The sequence below is a fragment of the Erythrolamprus reginae genome, chromosome 12, assembly GCF_031021105.1.
Source record: "Erythrolamprus reginae isolate rEryReg1 chromosome 12, rEryReg1.hap1, whole genome shotgun sequence".
NCBI classification, from domain to species: Eukaryota; Metazoa; Chordata; class Lepidosauria; order Squamata; family Dipsadidae; genus Erythrolamprus; species Erythrolamprus reginae.
Window position 1 is genome coordinate 29597794 of NC_091961.1, and position 15707 is coordinate 29613500.

At 45.1% G+C, this 15707-nt stretch overlaps 1 protein-coding gene and 1 long non-coding RNA gene across 2 annotated transcripts; one reads left to right on the forward strand and one right to left on the reverse strand.

Moving 5' to 3' along the window:
- Window positions 1–139: 139 nt before the first annotated feature.
- BSX (brain specific homeobox) lies at window positions 140–8403 on the forward strand. Its single transcript, XM_070765323.1, has 3 exons — window positions 140–392; window positions 6729–6925; window positions 8143–8403. The coding sequence occupies exons 1-3, from the start codon at window positions 140–142 to the stop codon at window positions 8401–8403; spliced, it is 711 nt and encodes a 236-aa protein (XP_070621424.1).
- Window positions 7971–15515, reverse strand: LOC139174773 (uncharacterized). The gene is made up of 2 exons (XR_011560423.1): window positions 15220–15515; window positions 7971–14456 (listed from the first exon to the last, which is right to left on the reverse strand). It is a non-coding gene; the product is annotated as an uncharacterized lncRNA (long non-coding RNA).
- Between the last annotated feature and the right edge of the window lie 192 nt (window positions 15516–15707).

The following is a 15707-nucleotide window of genomic DNA, read 5'->3' on the forward strand; positions in this document are numbered from 1 at the left end:
CCTCCAAAAGATCTTGAAGATCGCCGGCGCGCTCCTCTCCTCGCTCATCCAGGGCGAGCGTAGGAGAAGACGAATCTCCCCATACCTACGAGGAGAGCGGGCGTCCCGATCCGTCCCCACGAGCAAGGAAGGGGCCAGAATGAACCTGAACTTCACCTCGCCCGCCGTGGCCCCCCGGCCGACCTCCTTCTTCATCGAAGACATCCTGCTCCATAAGCCCAAGCCGTTGCGCGACGGTGGGCCCGAGGCTTTCCACAGCGCCCTGGCCGCGCGGGTGCCTCTGCTGGACTATGGGTACCCGCTGATGCCTCCCCCGGCCATTTTGGCACCTCACCCGCACCATCCGCTTCACAAACCCGACCACCACCATCCTTATTTCTTGACCGCTTCGGGTAAGCGTTCTCTTCCCTCCGGGGTCAGTTGGGCAAAGGGCAACGGGGAAGGTCTTCAGGTGAGGAGTTTGGGGAGAGAGACAGAAGCTGTGGGTCCCTGGTAGCCGGCCAAGGTCCAGGGCAAGGCAACCAAGGACGTCGGCAGGGGTAAGGGATCCTTTTTGGGGGAGATAAGCAAAGAAGGGCGCAGGGCCTCGGAAAGGTGACCACGTTGGGGTTTAAAACCGCCCAGCTGCACGGGCCGTGGCTGCGCGCACTCGCCGAGGACCTTGGGCCGAGCTGAGGTTACCTGCGGGGATCCGAATCTGCAACCTGTCGAGGTTGTGGTGCAGGTAAGTGGGGAACAGCTTGCCTTCGGCTCCGGTCGCCAGGGATGGAAATTCAACAGTCCCGTTTTAAGGAAAGTAAACAGCGGGTTTTTTTAAAATTTCGGCCGTTTTTAAGGAACAGTCCCGCTGCTTCCTCCACTCTTTGGGGGAGTGGGAGGGGTGGTATTTCCAGAGTATCTTTAAACGCAGCGATCCTTCCTGGAAATTTTCGGATAAATGTAGCTTTTGAAAGAATCCTTATTTGCGACATTCTTAAGCTAAGGACCAAGTTAGTTGAGCTTGTCTTACGCTTAGTCCCTTTCGTGCCATCAGGGAGGCAATATTTGTTTGTAAATTTCCAATCGAGCACTAGGAAGTGAGTTTTAGAGAAAGAAGGAAAGAAGGAAGGAAGGAAAGAAAGAAAGAAGGAAAGAAAAGGAAGGGGGAAAGGAATGAAAGAAGGAAGAAAAGGAAGAGGGGAAAAAAGTAAGTAAGGAAAGAAGGCAGAAAAAAAGTGAAAGGGAAAAGGAAGGAAACAAAAGAAAGAAATAAGGGAAGAAGGGAAGAAGGAAGCAAAGGAAGGGAAGCGGAAAAGGAAGGAAGGAAAGAAAGAAGGAATAAAAAGAAGGGAAGGGGAAAAGGAAGGAAGGAAGGAAGGAAGGAAGGAAGGAAGGAAGGACTTCTACGGTTAAAAAGCATTTAATTATTTTCAATCTTACATCCTAACTTATAAAATTTCCCCCACAATAGGTGCCCGATACAGCTTAGGATCTGTTTAGTGAGAATCAGGAAAAGGCCGTTAATTTAGGAATGCGATCAAGTTTATCCGTTTGATACCCTTTGACAACCTGCCGATCTTTAAACAGCTGCAGGTTTAGATGCTGCACCTATACCAACCTTCCGCCCAGACCATTTTTCTAATTATTATTATTTTTTAAAAAGGAAAGGAAGAAAAAGATACCGTAAAAGAAACGGGGATAAACGCACGCTTTAGCACTGCAAAGCTACATTTTAGGAAGCAAGGCAGGCAGGCGCTCGCTAAGGTCAGCGATTGCTAATTCTGAAGGACGCCCAGGATTATAACTCCAGACAGTCAGGATTATAAACTGCTCAAAAAATTAAAGGGACCACTCAAATAGATCTGAATGAATGAAATATTCTCATTGAGTACTTTGTTCTGTACAAAGTTGAATGTGCACAACAGCAGGTGAAATGGATTGTCAATCAGTGTTGCTTCCTAAGTGGACAGTTTGATGTCACTGAAGTTTGATTGACTTGGAGTTATATTCTGTCCTTTATGTGTTCCCTTTATTTATTTATTTTGAACAGTGTAGTATGCTTCCTTACTTGGGAGTAAAATTAATTTAACTCAATGGAATGATTTCTCTAGCGCTGCTGATGGTGCCCAAAGATGCTTTTCCAAGAGTCTTGAAAAAGCATATTTGGGACAACCATGACCTGGATAGGGCCGCGAATCTCCATCCGACATTTAGCCCTGATGACGTTACCTGGTTTGGGTGATGAAACGTCTGCAAGAAAAACAGGATGGTTCGGGGAGTTCCAAGGACCGCTTCAATTATTTGTAGCATTTCTAAAAAACAAATATCACTTATCGATAATTCGGGGGAGGCGAATTAACGTTAGAAAGAACTCCCTTTCCCAAAATTATCCTGGCTAAAGATTTAATGTTTCGCCAATTCAGAATGAGGGGAAAAATAGGTTGGACTGGGTTTATTTCTCTGTCTTTCCGTTTAGTTTTAGTCCAAAATAGAGGAGTCGCTGCGCGAACCCAAGCGAGGCCAAGTCTCCCCCCCAAAAAAACTTGTCAGAAAAGACTCAATCTGTATAGTCTGAAGGACAGAAGGGAACACGAAGTGGGGACACGATCAAAACATTTAAATATGTTAAAGGGTTAAATAAGGTTCAGGAGGGAAGTGTTTTTAATAGGAAAGTGAACCCAAGAACAAGGGAGCACAATCTGAGGTTAGTTGGGGGAAAGATCAGAAGCAACGGGAGAAAATACTATTTGACTGAAAGAGTAGTAGATGCTTGGAACAAACTTCCAGCAGACCTGGTTGATAAATCCACAATCACTGAATTTAAACATGCCTGGGATAAACATACATACATCCTAAAATAAAATACAGGAAATAGTACCATGGACCATGAGGTCTTTTTCTGCCGTCAATCCTCTATGTTTCTAAAACAGCGAAACTGGGAACGGTTATCCCTGGGTCCATTTTGCTGGAACCAGCCCAAGAACCTGGGTCTTCCTCCGGCGCCCCTTCCTCTGCCCCCCTCTCCAAGACACCTTAAAATGATCGGGAATAATCGAGGCTCAAAACCTAAGGAGTGGGGAGAAGATCTCCCCCTGGCAAGCCTGCAGTTGCGATCCTATACTACTCAAAAAGTAAATAAATAAAAGGAACACTCAAATGACATATCCGAGATCTGAATGAATGAAATGCTCTCATTGAATACTTTGTTCTGTACAAAGTTGAATGTGCTGACAACATGTGAAATTGATTGTCAACCATTGATGCTTCCTAAGCGGACAGTTTGATATCACAGACGTTTGATTTACTTGGAGTTATATTGTGTTGCTTAAATGTTCCCTTTATTTTTTGGAGCAGTGTATATGTAAAACTTGCAGAAAATGGCAAGTTTTTTGAAGGTGCAAAAGTCGGGATTGCTCAGACTCGAATCAACGGGTCAGAAGTAACCAGGGACACGCCTGGAGATGAGCGAACTCCTCATTTTTTCCATAGCTGGCGGTGGGGGAGGCCTTTAGCGAAGACCCGGGCCCTTGATTTAGAACTGGGAGCCGAACCGCGCGCTTTATAGCTCAGAGGATGTCCCCCTTCAATCTATTCCCCGTCGGAGCGCGTCTCAAAGACGGGATCCGCCAACAGGGAACCGCTGCTACAGAATCCACAAACACGCAATTAACTGTGGCCGGGATGGACAGGAGCGTTTTCCTCCTAGGAAAATAAGATAAATTCTCGGGCTCGATAATAATAATAATAATAATAATAATAATAATAATAATAATAATAATAATAATAATCGTAATCATAATAACAATAATAACAATAACAACAAACAACAACAACAATAATAATAATAATAATAATAATAATAATAATAATAATAATAATAATAATAATAATAATAATAATAATAATTTATCATCACCACCACCGCCACCATCATCATACCCATTAGCACAAGTCAGTGGTATTTGTGAGACTTTTAAAAATGTTCAGTTGACTGAGTTTCATGTTTAATGAATAAAAGAGGTAATAATATGGTACTACTAGTAGTAATACTGTAGTAGTAATATCAACCATCAACACAAGTCAGTGGTATTTGTGACACTTTTTAAAAGGTTCAGTTGACTGAGTTTCATGTTTAATGAATAAAAGAGGTAATAATATGGTACTACTAGTAGTAATAGTAGTAATATCAACCATCAACACAAGTCAGTGGTATTTGTGACACTTTTTAAAATGTTCAGTTGACTGAGTTTTGTCTTTAATGAATAAAAGAGATGATGACGACGACAACAACAGCAACAACAACCATTAGCACAAGTCAGTGGTATCTGTGACACTTTTCAAAATGTTCAGTTGACTGAGTTTCATGTTTAATGAATAAAAGTAGTAGTAGTAGTAGAAGTAGTAGTAGTAGTAGTATCAACCATTAGCATAAGTCAGTGGTATTTGTGACACTTTTTAAAATGCTTAGTTGACTGAATTTCGTGTTTAATGAATAGAAGAGATGATGATGATGACGACGATGATGATGGCAATAGTAATATAGTAATCGCAGCAGGCGCCACTACTACATGGCGCATGCTGATCCACTGAGGCTGCCAGATATTGGAGGCCAGAAGAATAATCCGAGCAGAAGAGAAGCGAGCCCTCCGCAAAGCCAGAGCTGCAAATGAAGTGACAATGGTGCCGGCGCATCTCTGCCCAACATGTGGCAGAACATTTTGTGCCCGAATAGGCCTTACCAGCCACCTGCGGATACATCTCGTAAAGCCCACAACCCATTAGATGTCAAGGTCCCCTTCCAACACCATGGACAAACATAATCAATAGTAATTGTATTATTGTTGTTGTTGTTGTTGTTATCATTGTTATTGTATTATTATTATTATTATTATTATTATTATTATTATACTATTATTATTATTATTATTATACTATTATTATTATTATTATTATTATTATTATTATTATTATTATTATTATTATTATTATTCTCTAGCCCCTCTTGGAAGACTCAGGGCAGCTAGTAATAGTACTGGTAATAGTAATAGTAATGTTAATTATCCATCTCCCGGGCCGCCCACCAATCCCCCGGGCGTTAGAAGCCTCGATGGATTCCTCCCAAGGCGTTTCTCCTGGAGACTTTTTCTGGGGGTCCGGAATTGTCGTGGACTCCCCCCCGGCCTGCTTCGGGGGGCTGCAGAGCTCTCTGAATCCAAGCGTCCGGGGAAGGTGGACAGGCGAGATTTTGGGATCCCGCACCGCGCTCCCCCAGCTTTAGGGCTGGCAAGATGGAGGGGGCAAAGCCTCCGAGGTCTCCTCTGCAGAGTTGTTGCAAGGGAGGTAGGTGGTGGGGAGCCGAGTGCCCATCATCCCCAGAAAGTGGGCAGCTCTGGGGGGGGGGAGGACCAAAAGGGGCCGAAAACGCGCGCCTTCCTTCGCGCAGCCTTGGCGAGAAAGAAAGGCGCTTCTTGCACTCTCGCCAGGCAGGAATTTTCCCGGCTGCGCCTAAATTTTCAGTTGTTTAGGAAAAAAAGTTTCTGAAAGAGTTTCGGTGGGTGAGAGAAAGGGGGGGGGATCTTCCCAAATTATCGCGTTTTACTCGTAAAGCTGCGGGTGTTTTACGCGTCAGGGAGGCAACGTTGACTTTCCATCTCGCTCCACCGATTCCCTCGCGCTTAACTTGCCTCCCGTCCCGTTGCCTTAGTGGGCTCAACTTTCTCTTCCTTTCCCGACCCGCTGAGAATTGGACTCAAAGAGAGCCAGGGCGGCCTTCGCCCAAGACCCGAAGACAAAATATTATTTGTAGTTTCATTGGTAGAAGGAACACAGCCCTGGATCAACCTCTTCACTCCTTTTATTTTACGAGTTCAGCATCGGTCCTCCGGAATAAGTAGGTAGATAGATAGAAAGAAAGAAAGAAAGAAAGAAAGAAAGAAAGATAGATAGATAGATAGATAGGTAGCTAGGTAGGTAGGTAGGTAGATGATAGGAGGGTACGTAGATAGATAGATAATTGATAAAGACAGAGACAGACAGACAGACAGATGATAGACAGAATTCTTTATTGGCCAAGCGCGATTGGACACACAAGGAATTTGTCTTTGTGCAGATGCTCTCGGTGTACACAAAAGAAAATACATATTTGTCAAGAATCATAAAGTACAACACTTAATGATTGTCATAGGGGTCAATTAAGCAATGAGGAAACAATCAATATCAATAAAAATCTTAAGGATACAAGCAACAAGTTACAGTCATACAGTCATAAGTGGGAGGAGATGGGTGATAGGAACGATGAGAAAAATTTAGTAGTAACAGTAGTGCAGACTTAATACATAGTTTGACAGTGTTGAGGGGATTATTTGTTTAGCAGAGTGTGGACCTTCGGGGGGGGGGGAACTGTCCTTGTGTTTAGTTGTCTTGATGTGTAGCGCTCTTTAGCGACGTTTTGAGGGTAGGAGTTGACCTATGTCAGGGTGGGAATTTGTAAACCGACCCCGACTCTCCCGGGAAAGGCAGAGGGGCTTCCCATGGAGCTGCCAATGGCTGGGGAATTCTGGGAGTTGAAGTCCAAATATCTTCAAGTTGCCAAGGTTGGGAAACACTGGTCTACTCCACCCGGGAGGGGGCGAGGGTCTCATGCTCGGCCCCGGGAAAGCCAATGCAGGGGCTGAGAATTTGGGCGTAAAGAAGAGGAAGTGGGGAGTCTCTCTCGCCCTCCGACCGGCTCCTGGTCTCATTCCCCGCAGGGGTGCCCATGCCAGCCCTCTTCCAGCCTCACCCGCACGCGGAGCTGCCGGGCAAGCACTGCCGCCGCCGGAAAGCCCGCACGGTTTTCTCCGACTCGCAACTCTCGGGCTTGGAGAAGCGCTTCGAGATCCAGCGCTACCTATCCACGCCGGAGCGCGTCGAGTTGGCCACGGCGCTCAGCCTCTCCGAGACGCAGGTAAGTTACGGGCCGAGAAAAGGATTGGGGGGGGGGTTGCCCCTCCCGCACCTTGCCAAGTGCAGAGAAGGGCAACAAAGATGATGAGGGGACTGGAGGCTAAAACATATGAAGAATGGTTGCAGGAACTGGGCATGGCCAGTTTAATGAAAAGAAGGAGAAGGGGAGTCATGATAGCAATGTTCCAATATCTCAGGGGTTGCCCCAAAGCAGAAGGAGTCAACCTATTCTCCAAAGCACCTGAGATTAGAACAAGAAGCAATGGGTGGAGACTAAACAAGGAGAGAAGCAACTTAGAACTAAGGAGAAAATTCCTGACAGTCAGAACAATTAATCAGTGGAACAGCTTGCCTCCAGAAGTTGTGAACTGATCCAACACTGGAAGTTTTTAAGCAGATGTTGGATAACCCTCTGTCTGAAGTACTGTAGAGTGTCCTGCCTAAGCAGGGGGTTGGACTAGAAGATCTCCAAGGTCCCTTCCAACTCTGTTGTTATTATTAAGTCGGTGGGGGACGGGGAGGGGACGGACGGGAATGGACGAAACAGCCTCCATGATTTACCGATTCGTTTTTATTTTAATGGGTTTATTCAAGTTTTTAAAGCCGCGACGCTTAGGCGCAGGGAGAACGGTCTGAGCCGCCCACCGCTTCTTCTTAGCATCAGGCAGGGACCCCCAAAGCAAACGGCACTCCTGGGTGAACCCCTGAAGAATGACACGTTCTTAATGACTGGCGCTGGCTACTAGTCCCTTGTCTTGTAAGATTCTGTAATTTATTTATATATCTGTCTATCTATCATTCTATCTATTCACCCACCCACCCATTTACCCACCCATCCCTCCATCTGTCTCTCCATCTGTCCGTCCGTCCGTCCATCCAACCATCCCCCTCATCTATCTATCTATCTATCTATCTATCTATCTATCTATCTATCTATCTATCTATCTATCTATCTATCTATCTATCTATCTATCTACTCCCTCTCTAGTTATTTACTTATTTGTTTACTTATTTATTTACTTAACTACTTACTTATTTACTTACTATTTTATTTTTTATTTTATTATGTTATATTTTTATTTTATTTTTATTATTTCTACGCCGCCCAACTCCCGAAGGACTCCGGGCGGCTCCCAACAGATAAATAAATCCTCTCCCTGAAGGCTGGCGGGCGAAGGCAGGTTTCCCGACCGACTTCTCCTCCTTCCTCCCCCGCAGGTCAAGACCTGGTTCCAGAACCGGCGGATGAAGCACAAAAAGCAGCTCCGGAAGAGCCAGGATGACGCCAAAGCGGCCGGACCCGAAGGGGCGGACCTGGCGCCCGGAGACTCGGAGCTGGAGCCGCCGCCGGGCCAAGCTAACGCGGCTTCCACCTCCGACTCCGGCCCCGCTCGGCCTTTCCTTCCTGCGGAGGAGCCCGAGGACGAAGTGGACATCATCGAGGGTGGGGAGCTGTGCGGGCCCCAGCACCTCATTTAAGGCGCTGGCGGGGCGCGAACGTCGGAACCAGAACCGGTGGACCAAAGCCGGGAGGGAAGGCGAGCGAGCGGCTGCTGAGAATGAGATTTCGGGGGGTCCCAGCGGGGTCGGAGGGTCGTCCCTTCCCTTCTCAGGACGAGGGGGGGTTCCTTTGCCAGCCGGTCCCGCCCAACCCCTCCTGGCAACCAGACGGGTCCTGTGAACGGGATGGGAGGATGCGGGCCAAGGTTTGGAAAGAAAGACCCGAGTGTTGGCAAACACAACCCCTTCCTTCTATCCCACCTTTCCACTCCCAAACATCTCCCAGAAAGAAAATGCTGGAAAAACAAACAAACAACCCGCATCGCCTCTCTGGGTTGGGCTGAGTCGTGTGAACGGAACTTTAGTTTTGCTGGAAGGCCGCGCGACTTCTCTCCAGGGACTCACACACGTGTGGGGGGGGGGAAGCCCACGAGGCTGGAAAGCCGGGACAGTTGAAGCGTCCACGTACCGGCCGTTTCCCCCCCTCCAACTCGCGTGAAAGGGGCGAGATCACAGGGGTCGTTGGAACCAGGCGGGTGACCTGCTTCTGCACGTTTTTTAAAACCTCGAAATACACACACACAAACACACACAGGTCACATGTTTTTGGTGAATTGTGCTCAAAAAAAATAAAGGGAACACTCAAAGAACCCATCCTAGATCTGAATGAATGAAATATTCTCATTGAATACTGTACTTTGTTCTGTATAAAGTTGAATGTGCTGACAACATGTGGATTTGATTGTCAATCAGTGTTGCTTCCTATGTGGACAGTTTGATTTCACAGGTTTGATTTACTTGGACACACACACACACACACACACACACACATATATATTGTGTGTGTTTATCCAATTTGGAGTTACTCCAAGTAAATACACATGCACATATATATTGTGTGTATTTATCCAATTTGGAGTTACTCCAAGTAAATCAAACTTCTGTGAAATCAAACAGTCCACTTAGGAAGCAACACTGACACATACATACATACTGTACATACATACATACATACATACACACACACACACACTTCCTGCAAGCCTCCTTAAGATACCTGTTGGAAAAAAAGGAGAGAGCGATTTGGGCTAGGTAGTTTTAAAGCACTGCGGAACCCCATTTCTTTGGAGGTGGCGTTAAAAGGGGGTTTAACGCGGGTCGGAATTTCTGGTTCCTGGTTTGTGGGTTTTCGGGGCTTTCTTTATTTTTAACAGATCAGGAGCGGCTAGACCTCATCAACCTGACCGTTCTTCGGTTGGTTCCCAAATCATTTTTTGAAGCCGGAAGGAAAATTTTGATCATCCAAGGAAGGTCGTGAGAATGGGAGGGGGGAACCCATCACCAAAATGAAGTCGAGAGAATGAAGGAAGGAAGGAAGGGAGGGAGGGAGGGAGGAGAGGGAGGAAAGAAGGAAGGAAGGGAAGGAACCGACTTCAGAAGGATGGAAGGCCGAGTCAACCCTGAGCCTGGTGAGATTCGATCTGCCAAACTGCTGGCAGCTGGGGATCAGCAGAAGTGCTGTACTCTAACCACTGCACCAACCTGGCTCTTAGTTAAGGGCACAGGTTCGGTATCTAGTCTTTCTTAAAAACATCCCCTAAATTTGCAAGGGGCCAGTTGGCTTGGTCGGTTGTGATTTTGTTGGGGGGGGGGGGCTTTGGTGGGGATTTGATGAATGGTGTAGTAGAGTGAGGTCTGAATTCAGCGAAGTGGGGCTTACACCCATGGTGAAGCAGCTTGTGCCTTGGTGTAACTTCAGGATTATTTAGGTCACTGTTTATGTATTGAAATGACCTTTCCCAAAATGATTATCTTCCTCCTGTTTCTAATTATATTTACTTGTCAACTATTGAGCTTGGACTCCTCAAAATATTTGTCCTAGGGAACATGGTGAACTCAATGTCAAAATTTTCTTCCTTCCCTTTCTCTTCTTTCATTCTTTCCTTCCTTGGCTTCCTTCCTGCCTGCCTTCTTTCCTTCCTTCATTTTCTCTTCTTTCCTTCCTTCCTTCCTTCCTTTTCTCTTCTTCCTTTCTTTCCTTCCTGCCTTCTTTCCTTCCTTCCTTTTCTCTTCTTTCCTTCCTTCCTTTTCTCTTCTTCCTTTCTTTCCTTCCTTGGCTTCCTTCCTTCCTGCCTTCTTTCCCTCTTCTTTCCTTTTCTCTTCTTTCCTTCCTTCTCTCTTCTTCTCTTCCTCCTTCTCCTCTTCTTCTTCCCCCTTCCTCTTCTTCTTCTTCACTTTATGCTTTCTCTCCTTCTCCTTCTCTTCCTTCCTCACTACCTTTCCAAATTTTTGAGATGCGTCAGCTTCTATCACACGAGAACCTCTTTGCAAGTGGAATAAACAGAATATTATTTCTGCAGATTCTTGCAATCCTATTTTAATTCGCTCCGAATCTCTTGCTCTTTATGTTTAGTGCACTTTCTTCCACAGTGCAAAATCGGACAATGAGGAAGTTGGGGAGGAAGATGGTCCAGTCCCGGAATTTGGGGAAGGGTCTGGATGAGTGCTCTGCATCGGAGGCAGAGACGGAGCCAGGGCTGTCTGACAGTTATCAGCTACCTTCGGAGTTGGAGATAAGTGTTGCAGAAGAACAGCTGGAGCCTGTACACATGTGCAGAGAAGGGAACAATTAAGAAACAGAGGTTGACTCGGGAGTAAAGGCACAAGGCGATGCTGAATGGCCACTCCCATAGGGAATAAATAGAAGCGAAAGGGGAGTGGTGTTTGCAGGAGACATCTATCTATCTATCTATCTATCTATCTATCTATCTATCTATCTATCTATCCATCCATCCATTTATTTATTTGATTTTTTAATGCCGCCCTTCTCCTTAGACTCAGGACTTACAACATATTAGCAATAGCACTTTTTTAACAGAGCCAAGCATATTGCTCCTTCATTATCCTGGTCCTCATTTTAAGCACCTCGGAAGGATGGAAGGATGAGTCAACCTTGAGCCGGAAAATAGGGGAAAGGATCTGCTTACCAGGTATTCCTCTGCCTAGTGTCCTTAGTCTGGTCAGTTTCAGCACATTATTTTATCCTCTGGTTAGAGCTTTTAAAAAACCTTATTTGGAGAGAGTAACAATGAAAGAGCTTGCAAGCCAGTAAAAGCTGGGAACATTTTTATAACCTTGTTAGGGCTGGAAAGAAACATTCTGAGCAAGTAGAGCAATGAAAAAAAGCAAACAACTGCAAAGACTTAGGGCTTGGAAAATATTCTTTGAAGAGAGTAACAATGAAAGAGCTTGCAAGCTGGTAAGAGCTGGGAACATCGTTAGCACTTGGTTAGGGCTGGAAAGAAACTTACTCGGAGCAAGTTAGAGTAATGAAAAAAAACTCTGCAAAGACTTAGGGCTCGGAAAACACTCTTCGCAGACAGTAACAATGAAAGAACCTGCAAGATAAGAGCTGGGAAGATTGTTAGAACCTAGTTAGGGCTGGGGGAAAAAAGATTAGAAAAAAAGCTGCATCCATCCTCTTTTAGGGAGGAAAAATGTCCCTCTTATACACCGAAAAATACTAGTAGGTGTTCTGTCTGGGTTCCCCCAGATGTCAACACCAACTAAAAAGAGTATCCAGACACGCTGGTAAAAAGCAAAGTCATTTTATATCTTTGAAAACAAACACAGATAACAAAAACTGTTCTTACAAACTGGAATGCTATGAAGCTTCACAGAAGAGTCATGACGGCTAGACAATACAACAGGCTTCTTGCTGGCACACACACCACTGTAGATAATAAAACCCACGCCTCCCCCAAGTTTTTAGCCTTCGAGGCCACAAGCCAGAATCAGAGACGCCAAGGATCGAAGCAAGGTCACAGGACTCCCAAAAGATAACTCTCCACAATACAGGAAGGGCGGGCCTGCCTTTTCAACCTTTCTGAGAACCACACCCAAACCCAGCTGTTGCCTATTAGGGATGGAAATACCTGGCTAATTGTCCCCTTCTTTGTGCTGCCCCTCTCTGCCTCATATCTATGATGGCTTGTGCGTTCTCATCTAATGACTCCAGGCTACTCGCTGGTGGCTCCCCCCCCGGGGGTCTCAGGCTGTTCTCCCTCCTCCTCGTCCTGACATTCCTCTTCCCCGTCTGCCTGGTCCTCCTCCTCCTCCTGTTCCTCGTCCTCCCCCTCTGAGCATGGAGCCGGCAGAGTTCCAGCCGTTCCCTGAGGAGCCTCAGACTGAATCACAACAGTAGGTAGATTTCACCACCGCCTCAAAAGTTTAGCAGTCCGGATCCAAAGGTTTCCAACAAAAAATCCCTCTGCAAGTAAAAAGCTTTATCTGTAACTTTTTAAAGTTCAACCCTCCAGGTTGATACGGAAAGCATATCTGGTCCTGGAGGTGAGCAATTAAGACATTAAGCATTGTCAAACACATGGGTACAGTTGCATTGTATCCTAATAATAGGCCCATCAGCTCATTTTCAGGAGGCTGAGGCTCCTTCAACTAAATCCTCTGATCAAAGCAAAAAAAGAAGGAAAAAAAAGGCCACTTACATTAAAAAAAATATATCAGCAAAGGAAATGCTAATTTAGACTCCTTTAATATCTGACGGTAAGAGAGTCCTTCAATTAACTCAATTCTATGGCTGGGGGAAATAATAATAATGATAGGTACAAAGAGTCAGATTGGAAAGGTAGCAAATACTCATTAAATCCAAAAGGTCCAGCCTTCATTATTTCCAACATCTGGGGCTAAACAGGCACAAGGCTACTCATCAAAGAGGGATCCGCGTGTGTAATGGGTTAAATTGGGGCTGTAATCTAATTAAAATATTAGGCAATGAATAAACAGCGCTTTGATGATATCCCTCCAAAGGGAGGTATTAAAAAAAAAAAAGGTTCTCGGGCTGTGCCGTAAAAGGAATGGATCACTTTGAGTCGGAGACACAAACGAGCGCATCAGAAATACTTCAAAGTGGTGCCGTTTCGTTGCAATTTTCTATGGGGGGATCAGCAATCCAGATGTACAGATTTACAAGCTGTGTTTTGGAAGACAAAGTGAGAAATCATAAGACAGTGATGGCGAACCTTTTTTTCCTAGGGTGTCGAAAGAGTGTACAGTGTTCCCTCGATTTTCGCGGGGGATACATTCCGAGACCGCCCGCGAAAGTTGAATTTCCGCGAAGTAGAGATGCGGAAGTAAATGCACTATTTTTGGCTATGAACAGTATCCCAAGCCTTCCCTTCACACTTTAAACCCCTAAATTGCAATTTCCCATTCCCTTAGCAACCATTTAGATTATTACTCACCATGTTACTTTATTAAAGTTTATTTTTCAAAAATTATTAAAGGTGGACGAAAGTTTGGTGATGACATATGACGTCATCGGGCGGGAAAAAACATGGTATGGGGGGGAAACCGAAAAGTATTTTTTAATTAATATTTTTGAAAAACCGTGGTATAGACTTTTCGCGAAGTTCGAACCCGCGAAAATCGAGGGAACACTGTATATGTATGCTTTTGTACATGCACGAGTGCCCACACCCATAATTCAAGGCCTGGGGAGGGCAAAAACAGCTTCCCCCGCTCCCCCCCAGAGGCCAGAAATGGCCTGTTTCCCAACTGCTAGGGGGCTGAGTAGGCATGTGTATCACCCTGCCCAGGCTCCAAAGGCTTCCCTGGAGCCGGGAGAGGGTAAAAACGTCTTCTCTCATCCCCTGGAGGCTCTCTGGAAGCCAAAAATGCCCTCCCAGAGCCTTTGCGTGAGCCAAAAATCAGCTGGTTGGTACACACATACACCTTGGAGTTGAGCTATGGCAACAGATCGCGTGCTGGCATATATGGCTCCGCGTGCCACTGGTGGCACCCATGCCATAGGTTCGACATCACTGTCATAAGTGATCCCGTTGTATAGAGCGCTGGTGAGACCTCATTTGGACTACTGTGTTCAGTTCTGGAGTCCTCACCTACAAAAAGATATGGATGAAATTGAAGGGGTCCAAAGACGGGCTACAAGAATGGTGGAAGGTCTTAAGCATCAAAGTTATCAGGAAAGACTTCATGAACTCAATCTGTGTAGTCTGGAGGACAGAAGGAAAAGGGGGGACATGATCAAAACATTTAAATAGGTTAAAGGGTTAAATAAGGTCCAGGAGGGAAGTGTTTTTAACAGGGAAGTGAACCCAAGAACAAGGGGGCACAATCTGAGGTGAGTTGGGGGAAAGATCAGAAGCAAGGTGAGAAAATATTATTTGACTAAAAGAGTAGTAGATGTTTGGGACAAACTTCCAGCAGCCGTGGTTTGTTAAATCCACAGTCACTGAATTTGAACATGCCTGGGATAAACATAGATCCATCCTAAGATAAAATACAGGAAACAGTATAAGGGCAAACTAGATGGACCACGAGGTCTTTTTCTGCCATCAATCTTCTATGTTTCTATAAGAGAAATGGGAGTTAGACCATGTTTTTCTATTGTGCCATCTCATTGAAAATGGTTTAAACGAGGGTTGCCCAGCTTCAATTGAGGGCCACATCAGGGTTGTGTTTGACATTGGGGGGGGGCACGGGGGCATGGCCAGCTTGCTCATCACTTGTGTTGGGGCGCCAGTGATGGTCCACTCTGTCAGCATCCCAATAAACATACAAATCTTATTATTATTATTATTATTATTATTATTATAACAACAACAAAACAACAACAGTGATAATGATGATAATGATGATAATGATGATAATGATGATGATGATGATGATGATGATAATAATAATAATAATAATAATAATAATAATAATAATAATAATAATAATAAAAACATCCAAGAAATAAATCAGAATCCAAACCTTCTTCCAAGTTCCAATTTATCCTGCATAGTTGGCTGGAGAATTCTGGGAGTTGAAGTCCACAAGTCGTAAAGTTGCCAAGTTTCGGGACCTCGGCCCTAAACCCTAAACAACCTTAAACCCTAAACAAAAATCCATATTAAAAAAAAAGTATTCCACCAAATGTGCGAAGAATTAAATTTAAAGGGACTGTTGAAGAATGAGGAATAAGGAAGTTAGCCAATGCATATTTTACCCCAACCCACACAAAAGTTGGTCCAGAATAGACATGGTCTGGGCCAGTGTTTCCCAACCTTGGCAACTTGAAGCTATTTGGACTTCAACTCCCAGAATTCCCCAGCCAGCATTTCTCTCACTCACTCTTTCTCTCTCTCGTTCTCTCTCTCTTGCTATCTCTTTCTCTCCCCCCTCTTTCTCTCTCTTTCTCACTTTCTCTCTATCTTGCTCCGTCGCTCTCACTCTCGTTCTCTGGATTTCTCTGCATTTGC

Excerpts from the sequence above, each read along its gene's own strand:
- BSX (XM_070765323.1), top strand. The coding sequence starts at position 140 with ATGAACCTGAACTTCACCTCGCCCGCCGTGGCCCCCCGGCCGACCTCC. Across the intron at positions 393-6,728 it reads TTATTTCTTGACCGCTTCGG|GGGTGCCCATGCCAGCCCTC; the intron begins GTAAGCGTTCTC and ends CATTCCCCGCAG. Across the intron at positions 6,926-8,142 it reads TCAGCCTCTCCGAGACGCAG|GTCAAGACCTGGTTCCAGAA; the intron begins GTAAGTTACGGG and ends CCTCCCCCGCAG.